Consider the following 17,340-nt stretch of genomic DNA (forward strand, 5'->3'; position numbering starts at 1 on the left):
TGCAGTGGCTCACACCTGTAATCCCAGCACTTTGGGAGGCCAAGGCGGGCGGATCACGAGATTAAGAGATTGAGACCACCCTGGCCAACATGGTGAAACCCCATCTCTACTAAAAATAAAAATTAGCCAGGCATGGTGGCATGCACCTGTAATCCCAGCTACTCGGGAGATTGAGAAAGGAGAATTACTCGAACTCGGGAGGCGGTGGTTGCAGTGAGCTGAGATCGTGCCACTGCACCCCGGCCTAGTGACAGAGTGAGACTCAATTTCAAAAAAAAAAAGAAAAGAAAACTTCTCTGACTTTTTTCTTTCTCTTGGAAGAAGGAGTTTCCTTCTTTTGAGTTTAGAAACACTCTGTCTGCATGTTTCCTAGGGCATCTTAGCCTTTTGTGATCGTGTTTATGTTCCCTGCCTTACCACTCATCAAGGTACTAAGCCCCTCCAGAGCAGGAGCCATGTCTCAGTCAGGCTTTTCTCTCTATAGCACATTGCCTTGCTTATAGTAATGTTGCAAATATATTTAGATGAAGAGAATATGTTACTTTCTTCTATTATATAGAAATAGGTTTCTGCAAAATATAATGCTGTTCTTGACATAAAAGGCAAAAATGAGCTTGTTTCCAAATTAGAATTTCTATGAAATAAAACAATAAATAACAGAACTTATTTTGAAGTAATTTTCATTTACAGTCACAGGAGGGGGTAACTTTTTTTTTTTCAAACACAGGAAGTAAAATCTCTTCTGGAAGAACTGAGTTTTCAGAAAGGAGAACTGAACGTTCAGATTAGTGAAAGAAAAACTCAGCTTACACTTATAAAGCAGGAAATTGAAAAAGAGGAAGAAAATCTTCAGATTGTTTTAAGGCAGATGTCTAAACATAAAACTGGTAAGTTTAAAGGAAAACAATCATACAAAGTTTGAGGTTGGGAATGTCTGTGTATTACAAGTCACAGAAAAAAATAAGAAATGGCCAAACAAACTGTAAAGTTTAACCTTACTACTAATAAGCAAAGAAAGCAGGTTATAAAAGGCATATGATGTTATTTTCTGCCATTTTAATTGATAAACTTTATTTAAAAGCAAAATAATCATGCTCATTGCTGATCAGAGTGTGCTGAAAGAAGAGCACACACAGTCTATCAATTGAGATATAAACTGGAACAATCTCCCAGTGTTTCAAGACTCTTAAAATTCACACCTGTTGAACCAGTCAGCCCATTTCTACTCCTCCAGAAAGGGCAAGTATGTACATCACAGCAATATTTATAATGACAAAATTTGGAAACAGGCTGGGTGTGATGGTTCATGCCTATAATCCCAGCTCTTTGGGAGGCTGAGGCAAGAGGATTGCTTGAGCCCAGGAATTCAAAACTACCTGGGCAATGTAGTGAGACCCCATCTCTACAAAAATACTCAAAAATTAGCAATACACACTGATGTGCACCTGTAGTCTCAGCTATTCGGAAGGCCAAGCAGGGAGGATCCCTTGAGTTTAGGAGGTCAAGGCTGCAGTGAGCTATGATTATGCCACTATGCTCCAGCCTGGGAAACAGAGGAAGACCCTGTTTCACCACACCCCCCGCAAAATTGGAAACAGATGACCAATTTAAAAGTCATATTTTTAACATTTAATGACATACAAGCCTGCCCATGAGAAGAATGAAAAAAGTGGGTAAAAAATGAATATGGAGTATATAGTCCCAGTTTATTTTAAAATGTGTGAGAGAGTGTGTGTGTGTGTGCGCATGCATTCTTGGAACATCAAAATGCTATTGTAATAGTGATTTGGGGTGGTGAAATGATGGTGGGTTTTTATTTTTTTCTCTTACGCTTTTTTTTGTATTTTCCAACTTTTCTACAATAAGCAAGTATCTCTATATTCAGAAAAAAAGTTAATATTTAAATATCTGTATTTCAAAGGCCAAAAAATTGTTATGTAAATCTCAGTCTGTATTTCAAAGTATTTTTAACTTATTTTGATCAATTTTATATAAAATGGTTTTAGTTGATTCTTTTATGTAGAAGCAAATGCTTTGGAACCAGATCTTTGTTAATTAAATGTTTTTGTTAAAATGTTTGTCTGTTTATTTATTTATATAGAGATGGGATCTTGCTCTGTCAACCAGGCTAGTCTCAAACTCCTGGGCTCAAGCAATCCTTACACCTCAGCCTGCCAAATGGCTGGGATTACAGGCGCGTGCTTCTGCACCTGGCTTGTTAAAATGTTTTAAACAAATTAAATAGTATGTAACAATACTTTTAGAGAATTTTTTATTAAGAATAAAATTAGCACCATTAATTCAGCGCAACAGAATTTTAAAAATTATCTTGTATTAGTCAATAGCATTGTTTTCTGTTTCATTTTGTAAATGTTTTCCAAGTTCATTTAATATCATGGACCATGCTTTGTTTCTATCCTTTAGAACTAAAGAATATTCTGGACATGTTGCAACTTGAAAACAATGAGCTACAAGGTTTGAAGCTACAACATGACCAAAAGGTATCTGAATTAGAGAAGACTCAGGTGGCAGTGCTAGAGGTAATGAACAAAGCCATTGTACCCTTAAGAAACTGAGGTCTTTCTCATGTAGGATGTTTGAGTCCTCTTTTATCTGATTTAGGAGAAACTGGAGTTAGAGAATTTGCAGCAGATAGCCCAGCAGCAGAAAGGGGAAATAGAGTGGCAGAAGCAGCTCCTCGAGAGGAATAAACGAGAAATAGAACGAATGACTGCTGAGTCCCGAGCTTTACAATCGTGTGTTGAGTGTTTGAGCAAAGAAAAGGAAGATCTCCAAGAGAAATGTGACATTTGGGAAAAAAAGTTGGCACAAACCAAAAGGTGAGAGCAAGAACAAATAAGCTTGCAGGATCACTTCTTCAGGCCAAGACATTATAAACATGCTATAAAAAATTTGGAAAATAGAGAAAAGGATAAAATACACCACAAACTTGGTATCATAATACATTTTGCCAGTTGCATTGTTCGGTGAATTTCCTTCTAGCTTTTTTTTTTTCCTCAAAAGCATTTTTAAAAAATCTATTATGCTTTTTTTTAAGTAAAATAAAGATTTAGTTCTCTTCAAATTGATCTCTAGATTCAAAACAGTTACAATTAAAATCTCAATAGCCTTTTCTTGTGGAAATTGACAAGCTGGTTCTGAAATTATATGAACCTAGAATTGAATTATTCTAAGACCTACAATAGAATTTATACAGTTTTTTAGGTATGACACCAAAACAACTTTTAGAAAGTAGAACAAAAATTTAGGACTAACACTACCTGATTGCAACACTTTTATAAACCTGTAGTAATCAAAACACTGTGGTATTAGTATAAAGATGAACACATAGATCAATGGAATAGAATAGAAAGTCTAGAAATAAACTGACATATATGTAAACAACTGATTTTGATGAAGATACAAAGGCATCTTTTTCAGAAAAGAAAAGATGGTCTTTTAGAAAAATGTTGCTGAAACAATTGGATATACAAAACCAAAAAAAGAACCTCAATTCATACCTCACTCTGTATAATATATAAATACTAATTTAAAATGAGGCCAGGCACGGTGGCTTATGCCAGTAATCCCAGCATTTTGGGAGGCTGAGGCAGGAGGTTCACTTGAGCCCAGGAGTTTGAGACCAGCCCACACAATTAGAAAGACCTTGTGTCTGCAAAAAAGAAAAAAAAAAAAAAAGAAAAATAGCCGGGTTGGGAAGCTGAGGTGGGAGAATTGTTTGAGCCTGGGAAGTCGAGGCTACAGTGAGCCATGATGATACCACTGCACTCCAGCCAGGATGACAGAGTGAGACCCTGTCTCAAAAAATATGTATATATACACATATTTATTTTTATGTTTATATATAGGACCATAATCATATATGTAAAACCTAAATATAAAACTTCTAGAAGAAAACATAAAACATAGTAGGAAACTTTTGTGACCTTAGAGTGGGCACAAATTCTTGGTATGACACCAAAAGCATGATCCATAAAATAATAAATTGATACAATTAGACTTCAAAATTTAAAACATCTGCTCCTCAAAAGACACTGTTAAGGTAATGAAAAGATACGTCACAGGTTGGGAAAAAATATTTGCAACCCATGTATCTGATAAAGGACTTGTGTTCAGAATACATATATAAAGAACTCTCAAAACTCAATAAGAAAATAACCCAATTATTTAAATGGGCAAAAGATTTGAACAGACATTTCATTACAGAAGATAAATGGATGGCAAATAAGCACATGAAAAGATACGCAGGATCATTAATCATTAGGGAAATGCAAATTAAAACCACAGCGAGATATCACTACACACTTATTAGAACAACAGCCATACCAAATGTTAATATTAACCAGGAACTTTCTTTTTTTTCTTGAGACGGGAGTCTCTGTCACCCAGGCTGGAGTGCAGTGGCTCACTGCAAGCTCCGCCTGCCGGGTTCACGCCATTCTCCTGCCTCCACTTCCAGAGTAGGTGGGACTACAGGCACCCGTTACCACGCCCGGCTAATTTTTTGTATTTTTAGTAGAGATGGGGTTTCACTGTGTTAGCCAGGATGGTGACGATCTCCTGACCTCCTGATCCGCCCGCCTCGGCCTCCCAAAGTGCTGGGATTACAGGCGTGAGCCACCGCATCTGGCCGGAACTTTCATATATGATTGAGGGGCATGTAAAATAGTATTAAGTAACTGTTTAACTTTGGAAGACAGTTTAACAGTTACTTAAAAATCAAACATACACTACCGGAAGATCTAGCCATTCCACTCCTAGGTATTATATTTATTCAAGAGAAATGAAAGCATATTTCTACACAGTGTATATACTAATGTTCATGACAGCCTTATTTGTAATAGCCAAAGACTAGAAATGACCCAAATGTCTATCATCTGGTAAATAGAAACAAATTGTGGTATATCCACACTGTAGAATACTACTCAGCAATAAGAAGGGAATGAAGTATTGATACACACAACATGGATGAATCGCAAAGCAACTACGCTGTGTGAAAGAAGCCAGACCAAAAGCAAGTTCATACAGTATGACTCCCTTTATATACTACAATACATGCTCATGCATGTCTGCTATATGAACAGATCCTACTGTACATACAATCGTTTTCTACTTTTTTTATTGTCACAGCTCCATTTTTATCAGTTTTTTGGAATTCTGAATGTTATCCATGTTTTTAATCTATGATTTTTATAAAACTTCAATTTAATGAGTCATTTGAAAAAAGTCTCCACTTAGAAAGCTGATAAGATTTTGAAAATGAGTTGTCTTAAATTTCGTGAAGATTTATAATCTTTTATACTTTCCATAACTGTATGTTGTGAAAGGATAACACTGTTTCTCAGTCATCTCCTGTGTGTGCTTGAATATTTTATATTTGACAGTCTTACTTATTCTCTGTGGTAGGGTTTTAGCAGCAGCAGAAGAAAATAGCAAAATGGAGCAATCAAACTTAGAAAAGTTGGAATTGAATGTCAGAAAACTACAGCAGGAACTAGACCAACTAAACAGAGACAAGTTGTCACTGCATAACGACATTTCAGCAATACAACAGCAGCTCCAAGGTATAAGGCAGCAGAACAGTGAAAGTGTGATTTCCTTGCCCTTTGTTAGTTTCTTTGTTTGATTTTTCTTATGGCAGAAGTAATTCCTGCTAAGGAGCATGGAGTTTCTTTCTAAAATTAGATTGTGGTAATGGTTGCACAACTCGAAAAATACTAAAAGACTTTGAATTACACACTTTAAATAGGACATAATATGTACATTTTATCTCAAAGTCAGTTAAAAAAAAAAACAAAACACCTAATTCATCTTCCTTAGAGAACAATTTTAAAACATAGTAAAAAGAAATAAAAATTGCTGTTTACCTCACTCCTCATAGATTCCTAGTAACAGTTTGGTGAATATCCTTCCAGATTTTTCCTAGGGGTGTGTGTCTAGTTTGAAAAGCAAAGATGTAAATAATGAAGATTTTAAAATTATCAAATGTTTATAAATATGATAATTTTTTAAGAAATTGCTGAGTAATTCTATCTAATAATATACTTGTTGAACATTTTTTATGTCCTTGATATTTCATTTTCTCATTTAATCCTCATAACATTTTTATGAGATAAAAGTTATTTTACTCATTTGTAAATAAGGAAACCGAAGCTTAGTTTTCTTGTGACTGCTTAAATGAGAAGTGATTTGCTAGAGGTCACACAGCTAGTAATTGACAAAGCCAGTATAGATATAAAATTTATTCCCAAATTGCCTTCCTGAAAGGTTAAGTTTCTATTTATACCAGCAATGCAGAAGGTAGCTGTTTTGAAACTATGCACCTAACATTATCTGTAATTTTTTCGTTGTGAGATTTTGAACATGAAAATCTTTAAAAACCTGACCTCCAAGCCCAAATGTGGATTGTGCATATAACTCTCTTTTGGCCTTTAATGAGATAGTATGGCATAGTCATACATGTAACAGAAGTAAGCGTAAAATAACTTCTCTACTTTTTGGGAATGCTAATGGGAATCTGTATGTATGTATGTATTTCTTATTTCATGAGAATGTCATTTCTGTAGAAAAACAAGAAGCAGTAAACTCACTGCAGGAGGAACTAGCTAATGTCCAAGACCATTTGAACCTAGCAAAACAGGTAAGGTTAACAAATGTAATATTCTAGTAGAATACTGAGGGTATGCAGACAATTGGTTTAAATAACAAAGAAATCAAGTAGGCTGGTTCCTCTTCACAACAGCAGATACTCTAGGGCCATTTATATAACATAACCGTCACATAAATAAAAGTTTTGGTGGAGAGCAGTGGTTTGCTAATTTATTTTAGCCTTAGAACTCTTGATACAAACAAAGTTTTACTCAAAGCTAGTAAGTAGGGTGGTGGCTAGACCAGAGCCCAGCAGCAGTCTCTCAGCAGCCCTTCTTGGGGCTTCAGGGACCAGATGGGTCATCTCTAATCCATGGCACAGATGAGGACTTTAAAGGCTGGGCTTAGATTTGATTACTCCTTGAGCCATAGAGTAACCGTCAAATCTGGGCCTCTATCTTGTCAGATACTGAATATAGCAGATTTTTGACCCTTATACATCTAATGATTTTCTTAAAGGGAATTCAGTGTTGTCCTGTGAGACTAGTGCTGTAATTCAGAGCACTTCAGGCGAGTTCTAGACCTTAGTTTCTATTATGTAAATTAAGAGTTATGCCAGGTGCGGTGGCTTGCACCTGTAATCCCAGCACTTTGGGAGGCTGAGGCGGGCAGATCACCTGAAGTCGGGAGTTCAAGACTAGCCTGACCAACATGGAGAAACCCCATCTCTACTAAAAATACAAAATTAGCTGGGCGTGGTGGCGCATGCCTGTAATGCCAGCTACTCGGGAGGCTGAGGCAGGAGAGTCACTGGAACCTGAGACCTGGAGGTTGCCATGAGCCAGCATTGCATCATTGCACTCCCGCCTGGGCAACAAGAGCGAAGCTCTGTCTCAGAAAAAAAAAAAAAAAAAAAAAACAGTTACATTAGACACAGGCTGGGTATGGTGGCTCACGCCTGTAATCCCAGCACTTTGGGAGGCCAAGGCAGGTGGATCACTTGAGGCCAGGAGTTCGAGATCAACCTGGCCAACATGGTGAAACCCCATTTCTACTAAAAAGACAAAAAGTTAGCTGGGCATGGTGGCATGTGCCTGTAGTCCCAACTACTCAAGAGGCTGAGATGGGAGGATTGCTTGAACCTGGGAGGCGGAGGTCACGGTGAGCCAAGATCATGCCACTGCACTCCAGCTTTGGCAACAGAGCAAGACTGTCAAATAAATAAATAAATAAATAAAATAAAAGTTGGATTAGACATCTAAATTCTCTTGTACCTATAAGTTTATTAAGATAATAAAGGAAATAAACTTTTATGCCTCTCATTCTGTCAGACTTAGTAGATACTGGATTGGCACCTGGCCACCTCTAGTAAAGATGGCTTTATTAGTAGTTTCCACTTGCTCTTTCACCTAAAGGACCTGCTTCACACCACCAAGCATCAGGATGTATTGCTTAGTGAGCAGACCCGACTCCAAAAGGACATCAGTGAATGGGCAAATAGGTTTGAAGACTGTCAGAAAGAAGAGGAGACAAAACAACAACAACTTCAAGTGCTTCAGAGTGAGATTGAAGAAAACAAGCTCAAACTAGTCCAACAAGAAATGGTACTACACATTTATGACTTTATATAAAAGAAGCATTTTGTGGCTTATGTGAGCCTATTTTTCCCCTGGCAGAAAGCTGCTGAGAAATATCCCCCATGGGACTGTGTGTCGCTTAACCGCCCTATGTAGCCATGGGTGGCGTTTACACCAACTATGTGACTTAGAGACCTTTAATGATCATAGAACATCGGTCCTGTAAAGATACTTAATGGCCACGTGCCATTTGCTGCTTTAATCCCCTCCTCACATGCTGGCCAGACAGCTTCCCAAGCCCTCTTGATCACCTCTGTAATGGAGTTGTCCCTGTGGGCTGTCTTCTACTTTCTTTTGAACTTGGAATCTGTCTCATGTCCATGCAGGTTCTCTGGGACACTATTTGTTGTTTTATAACTAATCAAGATTACTCTTTATTAAGATATTTCAGAGACTCCAGAAAGAGAGAGAAAGTGAAGAAAGCAAATTAGAAACCAGCAAAGTGACACTGAAGGAGCAACAGCACCAGCTGGAAAAGGAATTAACAGACCAGAAAAGCAAACTGGACCAAGTGCTCTCAAAGGTGCTGGCGGCTGAAGAGCGTGTTAGGATTCTGCAGGAAGAGGAGAGGTGGGGTGAGAGCCTGGAGAAGACGCTCTCCCAAACTAGTATGTATTCTGGAACTTCTCACTGGGAGATGGGGTATGGGTTGGCTCTGCTGGTTGTCTTGCAAAAGTATTTAAAGATATCCAGACCCCAGCCAGAGCCAGGAGAGGAAGCAGGAGAAGTTAAAGCAGGAGGTATGACAGCCCTGTGAAAGATGAGGAAGCAGGTTCAGAGAAGAGATGTGATCCTGAGACTGACCAGAAAGTCCTTCCTTGCTTGTATTGTCTCCTTTGAGAATGCCATCTCAAGAAAGTGGAACATTCAAGTGAATAACTGCCAAAAGATACTCTTAAAGGATATTACCTTTGAGCTTTGGGAATAATGATCTCCTTCATCTCAAGTGTCAAAAAAAATCATATTAACAGTTCTTCTGTCCAGATTTGGCCTAGTGAATGGTACCGGAATACAGGTGTTTGCTTTTAAGTCAGTTTGTTCTCTCTTGAACCATATATAAATGAAGTTGACATGGGAATCCAGGGTAAATGATTGTTCTCACATCAGTAAATGGTTTTTCTCTTTCTTAGGCTCCAGGGTTTAATAATGCTTGGAAAATGTTGTGGGCTTGGGGATCTAAAAGGGTTATTATTCCTTTTTCCCTGGGAACTCTTGATATACGCAGACCCAATCATTTCATTATTAAAATGAAACTTTAAAAAAATATGTCCAGTTCTGATCATGCCAGAGTTGTTGAAAAGTAAAATCTGGGTGATAAGAAAAATATCCTTTAAATGTCACTTTTATTTTGTAAGCATTCTCTGTCGAGTACTCACTATGTACCAAGCGTTTGCATACATGATTCTAACTGAACATCAGGAAATGTATTCCTCATTATAAAATGGGGCTCATGCCAGTGTAGGAGGCAGCTCCAAATCGTGTGCACTTTCCACTGCACTGCCTCCTGTAGAAGGATGTTGTACTGGTGTGTCTCCCTTTATGAAAATCAGTGTTTATAAAAAACATTTCATCTGTTCCACACAATTCAGGATTGGTGCTGGGTTTCCTCTCACTGGTCTCAAAGAATTGAAAGAGAAGATAGTAGCTGTCTGTCACTCTGGGATCAGTCTCTCCAGGAACCAATTACTTCAAAAGGCACCCTTATCTGGGTCTTTTTCTGGGCCTTTGAAGTGTGGGTCAGGGTAGGCTTGTAAGACTTTGTAATGGAGGAAAGCACCTGCATGGGTCGCATATCACCATTATGCATCTGCCACAAGGGAAGGGGAGCTCTGCCCACAGTTGGCTTGGGCTCTTTAGCTAAACCGACTGCAAATGCTCATTTCAGAACGGCAGCTTTCAGAAAGGGAGCAGCAATTGGTGGAGAAGTCAGGTGAGCTGTTGGCCCTCCAGAAAGAGGCAGACTCTATGAGGGCAGACTTCAGCCTCCTGCGGAACCAGTTCTTGACGGAAAGAAAGAAAGCTGAGAAGCAAGTGGCCAGCCTGAAGGAAGCACTTAAGATCCAGCGGAGCCAGCTGGAGAAAAACCTTCTTGTGAGTACCTGCTGCCATGGCAGTTTGTGAGGAAATGATACATTTAAAATTTTAAACTGCAACACCACTTCAACATAGAGAAAATAAATTACCTATCAACACAGTCCTGAACCCAACTGTTGTTATTGGTGTATTTATGCATCATTTGTCCTTGAAGCTGATGGTAATAAGTTTTACCTGGGACGGGGTGCAGCCTCAAAGGAGCTCTGGCTGGCTGGGGAGACTGTCATGTGAACAGCCATTATCAGCACAAAGTAGAGAGCACGTTCTGCCAGTGAGCCTCAGTTTACACCTCCACTGGCGGGTGGAGGGGGTGTTGAAGAAGCCTTCTCTAGACGGTTTTTTTTTTTTTTAGATGGCATCTTGCTCTGTCTCCCAGGCTAGAGTGCAGTGGCACGATCTCAGCTCACTGCAGCCTCCGCCTCCCGGGTTCAAGCGATTCTCATGCCTCAGCCTCCTGAGTAGCTGGAACTACAGGTGTGCGCCACCACGCCCAACTAATTTTTATATTTTTAGTAGAGATGGGGTTTCACCAGGTTGACCAGGCTGGTCCTGAACTCCTGACCTCAGGTGATCCACCTGCCTCAGCCTCCCAAGGTGCTGGGATTATAGGAGTGAGCTATTGCACCAGGCCCATAGACGGTTTATTTTTATTTTTATTTTCAAGACAGAGTCTTGCTCTGTCACCCAGTCTGGAGTGCAGTGGCATGATCTCAGTTCACTGCAACTTCCACCTCCCAGGTTCAAGCAATTATCCTGTCTCCTGAGTATCTGGAATTATAGGCACATGCCACCACGCCTGGCTAATTTTTGTATTTTTAATAGAGTGGGGTTCACCATGTTGGCCAGGCTGGTCTCGCACTCCTGACCTTATGATCCATACGCCTTGGCCTCCCAAAGTGCTGGGATTACAGGCGTGAGCCACCATGCCCAGCCAGTTTTATTACACTGCTGTAGTCAGTGCTTACAAATTTTTCTCATCCTGCCCTTTTTGGCCAACATTAGCTTTAATCATTATCCTAAAACCAGGAAGCTCAATCTACCATGCTTTCATCCTTGAAATAAATTTGGGAAGTGACACTCAGATAGGTCAGAATAATTTATGGTGGATGGAGGCAGCTGAGCAGCAATGGAACTGTCAAGGGTGTGGATTTTTCCAGTACCCTCTGGAGGGATTAGTGGAGCCCTGTTCTATGAAAGGAACTTTTAAACCATGTGTGTCTCTCAAAGGGGATACACTTCTAACTAGTGATAGGCCAGATCATCATACAGATGGAATATAGATGTCTCAGATTTAACCCTACCAGTAACCCTGTGATGATGGCTATTATTATTCTCATTTTACAGACAATTAATGAAGACTTAGAAAGGGTTAGTAGCTTATTATCAAAGATGATGCTAACAGACTCTGACGTGTATATACTCCCAGCTGTATTTGATCTGCCCATGAAAGGAAGATAGAATTTTCCCTATTTGACAGCTAGAGAAGCTGAGGCCCAGATGGGGAATGAAGTTATAGAGCTAGTGAGTGTGTAAGCCAGCAAACCACACCTCCACTTGTTGGATCGCAGAGTTATTTTCTTCCTCCTGTGCTAGGAGCAAAAACAGGAGAACAGCTGCATGCAAAAGGAAATGGCAACAATTGAACTGGTAGCCCAGGACAACCATGAGCGGGCCAGGCGCCTGATGAAGGAGCTCAACCAGATGCAGTATGAGTACACGGAGCTCAAGAAACAGGTGTGTGCCCAGGAAGCCCAGCTGGCCAGCCTGGGGGGAGAGGACTCACTGGGCTCAGGCAGATTGTATTGTTTTTAATATCCCTTCTATAGTAGTATAGAAAAACTGATTATAAGAATGTTCTTTAAGTCAAATCTGGTTTTTTAGCCTTAAAATTTAGAAATGCACCTCCACTATTTGTTAAAAATATACTTTCAAAATTCTCTTAAATTTGACAAGCTCTTAAAATGTTAGTTTTTCAAGGAAAAAAGGTAATTCTTGAGCATCATATTTCATGTCCCAAAGAACTACGTTGAAATGTTAGATTTTATGCCATAAACAAGTCTATAGGAGCCAAAACCTCCCCTACCCCTTGAGCAAGAAAAGATGGTCCAGGGGGAAACCTTTGATATCACATAATGTAGCCAGGCAGAGAGTATTAAATCAGCTCATGCCTGGACTGGTAGAGTCTCTAATCCTTGATGTCTCTGGTGTCCTTTAGAGCATCTGGGCCATCCCTGAACTCTAGCAGGGGCTGCTGTAGCCACTTATTTGGCCCTGCTATACTTAGTCCTTTGGATGACCCCACGTGGCCATTCTAGTTTCATCTGTGCTTCCAATCACCTGATGCCCCACATATACCTACCATTTGATTCAAGAAAAAATAACTAAAAACAATTATTTAAAGACCACAAGCCCTTAGTGATTTTGCCTTTGCAAATTTGGTAAGGCAATTAGCAGTAGGTATAAATCTCATTTTCACTAAGCTGTATATGGGGTAGAGCCACATAGAGTAGTCTCAGGCATCAAATGCAATTGGTAACACTTTAAGAAACCTCTAGGCTGGGTGTGGTGGTGCATTCCTGGAATCCCAACACTTTAGGAGGCCAAGGTGGGTGAATCACTTGAGCTCAGGAGTTCAAGACCAGCCTGGGCAACATGCCAAGACCTCGTCTCTACTAAAAATACAAAAAGTAGCTAGGTGTGGTGGCATATACCTGTAGTCCCAGCTACTCAGGAGGCTGAGGTGGGAGGATTGCTTGAGCCTGGGAGGTTGAGACTGCCGTGAGCCAAGATTGTGCCACTGCACTCCAGCCTAGGTGACAGAGCAAGACCCTGTCTTTAAAAAAAAAAAAAAATGTATATTGCTCAAGCTACCAGATTCTTCACTTATAAAATTCCAGCATTAGCATTTATAATCCAGATCACTTATGACTTATTTCAATAAATGGCCCTTTTCTCATTTGTGGCTTACTCTAGTTGCCAGTTGGGTGCCACTGAGGTACTTCATGTAAATTCTCACTTAGTTTTCACATTTCTGAGCAGAAGGTATTTATCTCCTTGTATAAATGAGGTCATGGAGGATCAGATGTTAGCCAACTTGCCCTAAGTCATACTGGTAATACTGGAAATGAGACTGGTAACTAGCTTTGTCTGACTCCAAAGAGATTGTCTTCAAGGAACTTTATGCACGTGCCTTTTCTAAATGAAAGTTGTTCCAGTGAAAATGCCAATAAAATAATTTATTCAGTAGCTTATAGATTCTTGAGTATCTGAAAAATCACCAGTTTTTACAGTTCTAGTAATTATAGTAGTTGATATTTATAGATCTTTAAATACGTGGCACATCATTCAGCTCAATTCCAAGTAAGTCTGAAATTTTATACAATGATATTTGACACCAACTCACTGTTTAGATGGCAAACCAAAAAGATTTGGAGAGAAGACAAATGGAAATCAGTGACGCAATGAGGACACTTAAATCTGAGGTGAAGGATGAAATCAGAACCAGCCTGAAGAATCTCAATCAGTTTCTTCCAGAACTACCAGCAGATCTAGAAGCTATTTTGGAAAGAAATGAAAACCTAGAAGGAGAATTGGAAAGCTTGAAAGAGAACTTTCCATTTACCATAAATGAGGGACCTTTTGAAGAAAAACTGAACTTTTCACAAGTTCACATAATGGTAAGGGTTTATCCTGCTATTCTCTGGGTTCATAGGATTGACCGCCTCCCCCAGCCAAGCTAAAACACAGATGTGGGGGTGCTGGGGTAGGGGAGGGAAAGGCTGGTTGGCTTCCACTTGTAGCAGCAGTGGTATCTGATATCTCCATTTTCCCTCTGAGAAAGGATGAGCACTGGCGTGGAGAAGCACTCCGGGAGAAACTGCGTCACCGAGAAGACCGACTCAAGGTTGCCCTTTAAAACAAACAAAAAACCAGTATGAGATACTGGGCACATTGGGGAGGGGAGGGGAAAGTTACATTTACCTGATGCTTTCACATCCATGCTGTTGCAGCACTGCCGGCAGTGTCAGGGATGGCATGTCTGAAGCTCTGAGGAGTTGGTGTCACACAGTAAACGGTAGTCAGTGTTCAAAGCAATGACTTGTGTCGACTCTAGTGTTCTTTAACCTATGTAATGCTGCGTTACCTCAGCTAGAACTGATAGAATCTAAGTATTTGGGACAGGAAGTAGAAACACAGTGATGAACTATAAGGTTATCACAGGCCAGCGGTGGCAGGAAAGATTTGGGATACTGGAAAAGTAGGCTGAATGTCAGTTAAGGAATTGTTTGGCTCCGAACATGTTGACTTTGAAGGCCTTGTGAGATATCCAGGGAAGGATGTCTGTCTGTAGGCAGCCAAAAATAGGAGTCTAGGATTACTGATCAGTGTTGACCTAAAGATGTGAGAGTTAAAAGTATAGATGGGAGGTTACATTTATTTGGGGGGAATGGCTATGTAGAAAGCATGGGATGAGAGAGTGCAGTGCTATAGTATTGAGTGGAGCCCTGTGATGTCCAACAATAGTCTCCAGCCATGTGTGGTTATTTAAATTTTAATAAATTATAATTAAGTTAAAAATTAAGTTATTCATTCGCCACATTTCAAGTGCTTAATAGCCTCATGTGTCTAGTGGCTTCTATACTGATAGCCAGAGGTAGAACATTCCCACCACTGCAGAAAGTTCTGTTGGACAGCGCTGCTATAGACTTTGAGAGAATTTGATTATAGCAGGGGCAAAAGCCAAAAAGTAGTATGAAGTTGAGGATTAAATACCTAGTGAGTTTACAGACAAGAAACTAAGGCTTAGGAAAAAAAAATACATAATCAGGAGACACTCCAGGTGTCAAGTATAAACTAACTGATCTCAGTCATAACAGAGAAGGAAAAAAGAGATGAGGCAATAATTTAATGGAGAAGCAAGGGATACAGAAATCCTAAGCACTGCTAGCATGGAAAAAATGGGCCAAGTGAAAGGCCCAGTTAATGATAACACAGAAAAGTAAAGGTTTATGCTCACTAAGTATCTACCTGGCATCTCCTACGATTCTTTTTAAAGATGAACATTTTCGACAACCATTCCTGTTAGCCAGATTTGCCTGTCAAGTGTATGTGAGGAAGCTGAGCTGTAGTTCTGGTGCATTTCTTCTGTGTCAAACCCTAAGTCTTGTAACACTTTTCAGGCCCAACTCCGACACTGTATGTCCAAGCAAGCAGAAGTATTAATTAAAGGAAAGCGGCAGACAGAGGGCACTTTACACAGTTTGAGAAGACAAGTAGATGCTTTAGGGGAACTGGTCACTAGCACCTCTGCAGATTCAGCATCGTCACCCAGTCTGTCTCAGCTGGAGTCTTCCCTCACAGAGGACTCTCAACTTGGACAAAATCAGGTAAACAGCAGCTCTTTTTAAAAACAAAACAATAGCCTGGGGTTGTTTTTTTTGTTGTTGTTTGTTTTTTTGAGACAAGGTCTTGCTTGGTACTGTCACAGCCCACTGCAGCCTTGACCTCCCAGGCTCAAGCGATCCTCCCACCTCAGCCTCCCATGTAGCTGGGACTACAGGCACACAACACCACACTTGTTTTAGCAAAGACTTGGTAGAGGTGGATAAGCTGATGGCTTAGGAAACAGACTACAACTGCAGATTAGATGACCTGGCAGGGATAGAGTTAATTCTATTCATGTCCTCCACTTCTGGATTTCTTTATTTCCTACTCTGTCAATATAAATAGCTTAGACCTATGAGGCCAGTATGAGTCCTAGTTTAGTATGTCTCCCTGCATTTTGTAACTTACATTTAAGAAGTTGGAATTCAGACCTCTTAACCTAGGGTCTATAAAAACCCTGAATTTCACAAAGGTTTTCTGTGTGAGCTTAAATAAGGTTAATAAGCATTTAAGAGGAACATGAAATATGCTCATGGAACTGGTAAGTAGTAGCACACGTAACTGTCAGAGATCGGTAACAGCTTCCATTTTTGAGTGCCTATTGTGTGCACATAAAAAACTTTATATACATTATCTAATTTTTACATCCTTGGAGGTAGGAATTATCCCTTTATATAGGTAAGTAATCTGTACAAAATGATAAATGATTTGGTCGAGGACATAGCAAAGGACAACAGTAGGACTTACGGGCTAATCTCTCTTTACCACAGAGCAGTATATTTTAATGGTGGAGCCACAAGGAGCTTTCAAGAACTGTTGCCTCTTTAATATGCCCAAGGTGGGCAAGTGACTCACCTTGGTCACACAGCTAATTAATAGCAGCAGGGCCATCTGAATATGATTATCTTAACACCGTCTGTGGTGGGACCCAGTCAGGTAAAGGCCAAAATCATCATGGGCCTCAGGGCAGGGTTCGAGGAGTGTGAGAGGCACTGGGCATTGAATAGGGAAGCTTTAGGGATAAGACAGCCCAGAGTCGTGGGAGAAGAGTACACAAGGGCTTAAGAGCCAGGTTCAATTACCAGCTCAAGGTGGCAGCCAGATTTATTTAGGTGCTTTAAAGGCAACCAATGCACAATGGGTAGAGGTGAGATTGGTAGAATTATTTAGAAGTCTGGGGTTGTAATCCAGGCCTATGTGGGATAAAAGCCTGAACTACTTAAAAGTTAGGGGGCTGGCTTCTGAGCCTAACACTTTATTTCCCTTCTTTTCTGGTAAGAATAGATACTACACTTGATCTTAGCCAAAAGGCTGAGAGCTCCTTCCAACAAGTTCTACAAGGTCCATCAGAACCACTAGACAGTTACTGGCACTGATGCCATCCCTCCTCACTGGGTAGATGTTACAGATTTTTTTTTTTTAAACTAGAACTTTTAATTGGAGGATCTTGAATTTTAGCAGTTTTAAGAATAACTTTTTCTCTCAGAATTTTGTACACTGGTTCATCTTAAGACATTTTTACAAAGAGGTACTCAAAATATGTAATTTAGCTATAAGCCATCATGCCATCACTTAGTTAAGACTGTTTTTACTGTTTCAAAAATTTGATTTATCC

General features: G+C 39.9%; 1 protein-coding gene and 1 pseudogene across 14 annotated transcripts in view; one reads left to right on the plus strand and one right to left on the minus strand.

Annotated features, from left to right (window-relative positions):
• Window positions 1–17,340, plus strand: part of CNTRL (centriolin) — a 99,408-nt gene that overhangs the window by 78,096 nt on the left and 3,972 nt on the right. For 9 of the 14 annotated variants that reach the window (XM_021927203.2, XM_009188155.4, XM_009188157.4 and 6 more), the window contains 12 exons: window positions 728–887; window positions 2,425–2,540; window positions 2,623–2,840; window positions 5,428–5,585; window positions 6,588–6,661; window positions 8,025–8,213; window positions 8,629–8,854; window positions 10,132–10,337; window positions 11,934–12,074; window positions 13,751–14,017; window positions 14,182–14,244; window positions 15,521–15,727. In XM_021927203.2, coding sequence (XP_021782895.1) covers window positions 728–887; window positions 2,425–2,540; window positions 2,623–2,840; window positions 5,428–5,585; window positions 6,588–6,661; window positions 8,025–8,213; window positions 8,629–8,854; window positions 10,132–10,337; window positions 11,934–12,074; window positions 13,751–14,017; window positions 14,182–14,244; window positions 15,521–15,727 — 2,025 coding nt within the window. Of the gene's footprint in view, window positions 1–727; window positions 888–2,424; window positions 2,541–2,622; window positions 2,841–4,938; window positions 5,586–6,587; window positions 6,662–8,024; window positions 8,214–8,628; window positions 8,855–10,131; window positions 10,338–11,933; window positions 12,075–13,750; window positions 14,018–14,181; window positions 14,273–15,520; window positions 15,728–17,340 lie in introns of those variants that run through there. The other 5 variants (XM_021927206.2, XM_021927204.2, XM_009188158.4 and 2 more) reach the window with 5 other exon arrangements.
• LOC116270192 lies at window positions 16,901–17,045 on the minus strand (annotated as a pseudogene).

Source organism: Papio anubis, chromosome 13 (assembly GCF_008728515.1).
Source record: "Papio anubis isolate 15944 chromosome 13, Panubis1.0, whole genome shotgun sequence".
In the NCBI taxonomy this organism is placed as follows: Eukaryota; Metazoa; Chordata; class Mammalia; order Primates; family Cercopithecidae; genus Papio; species Papio anubis.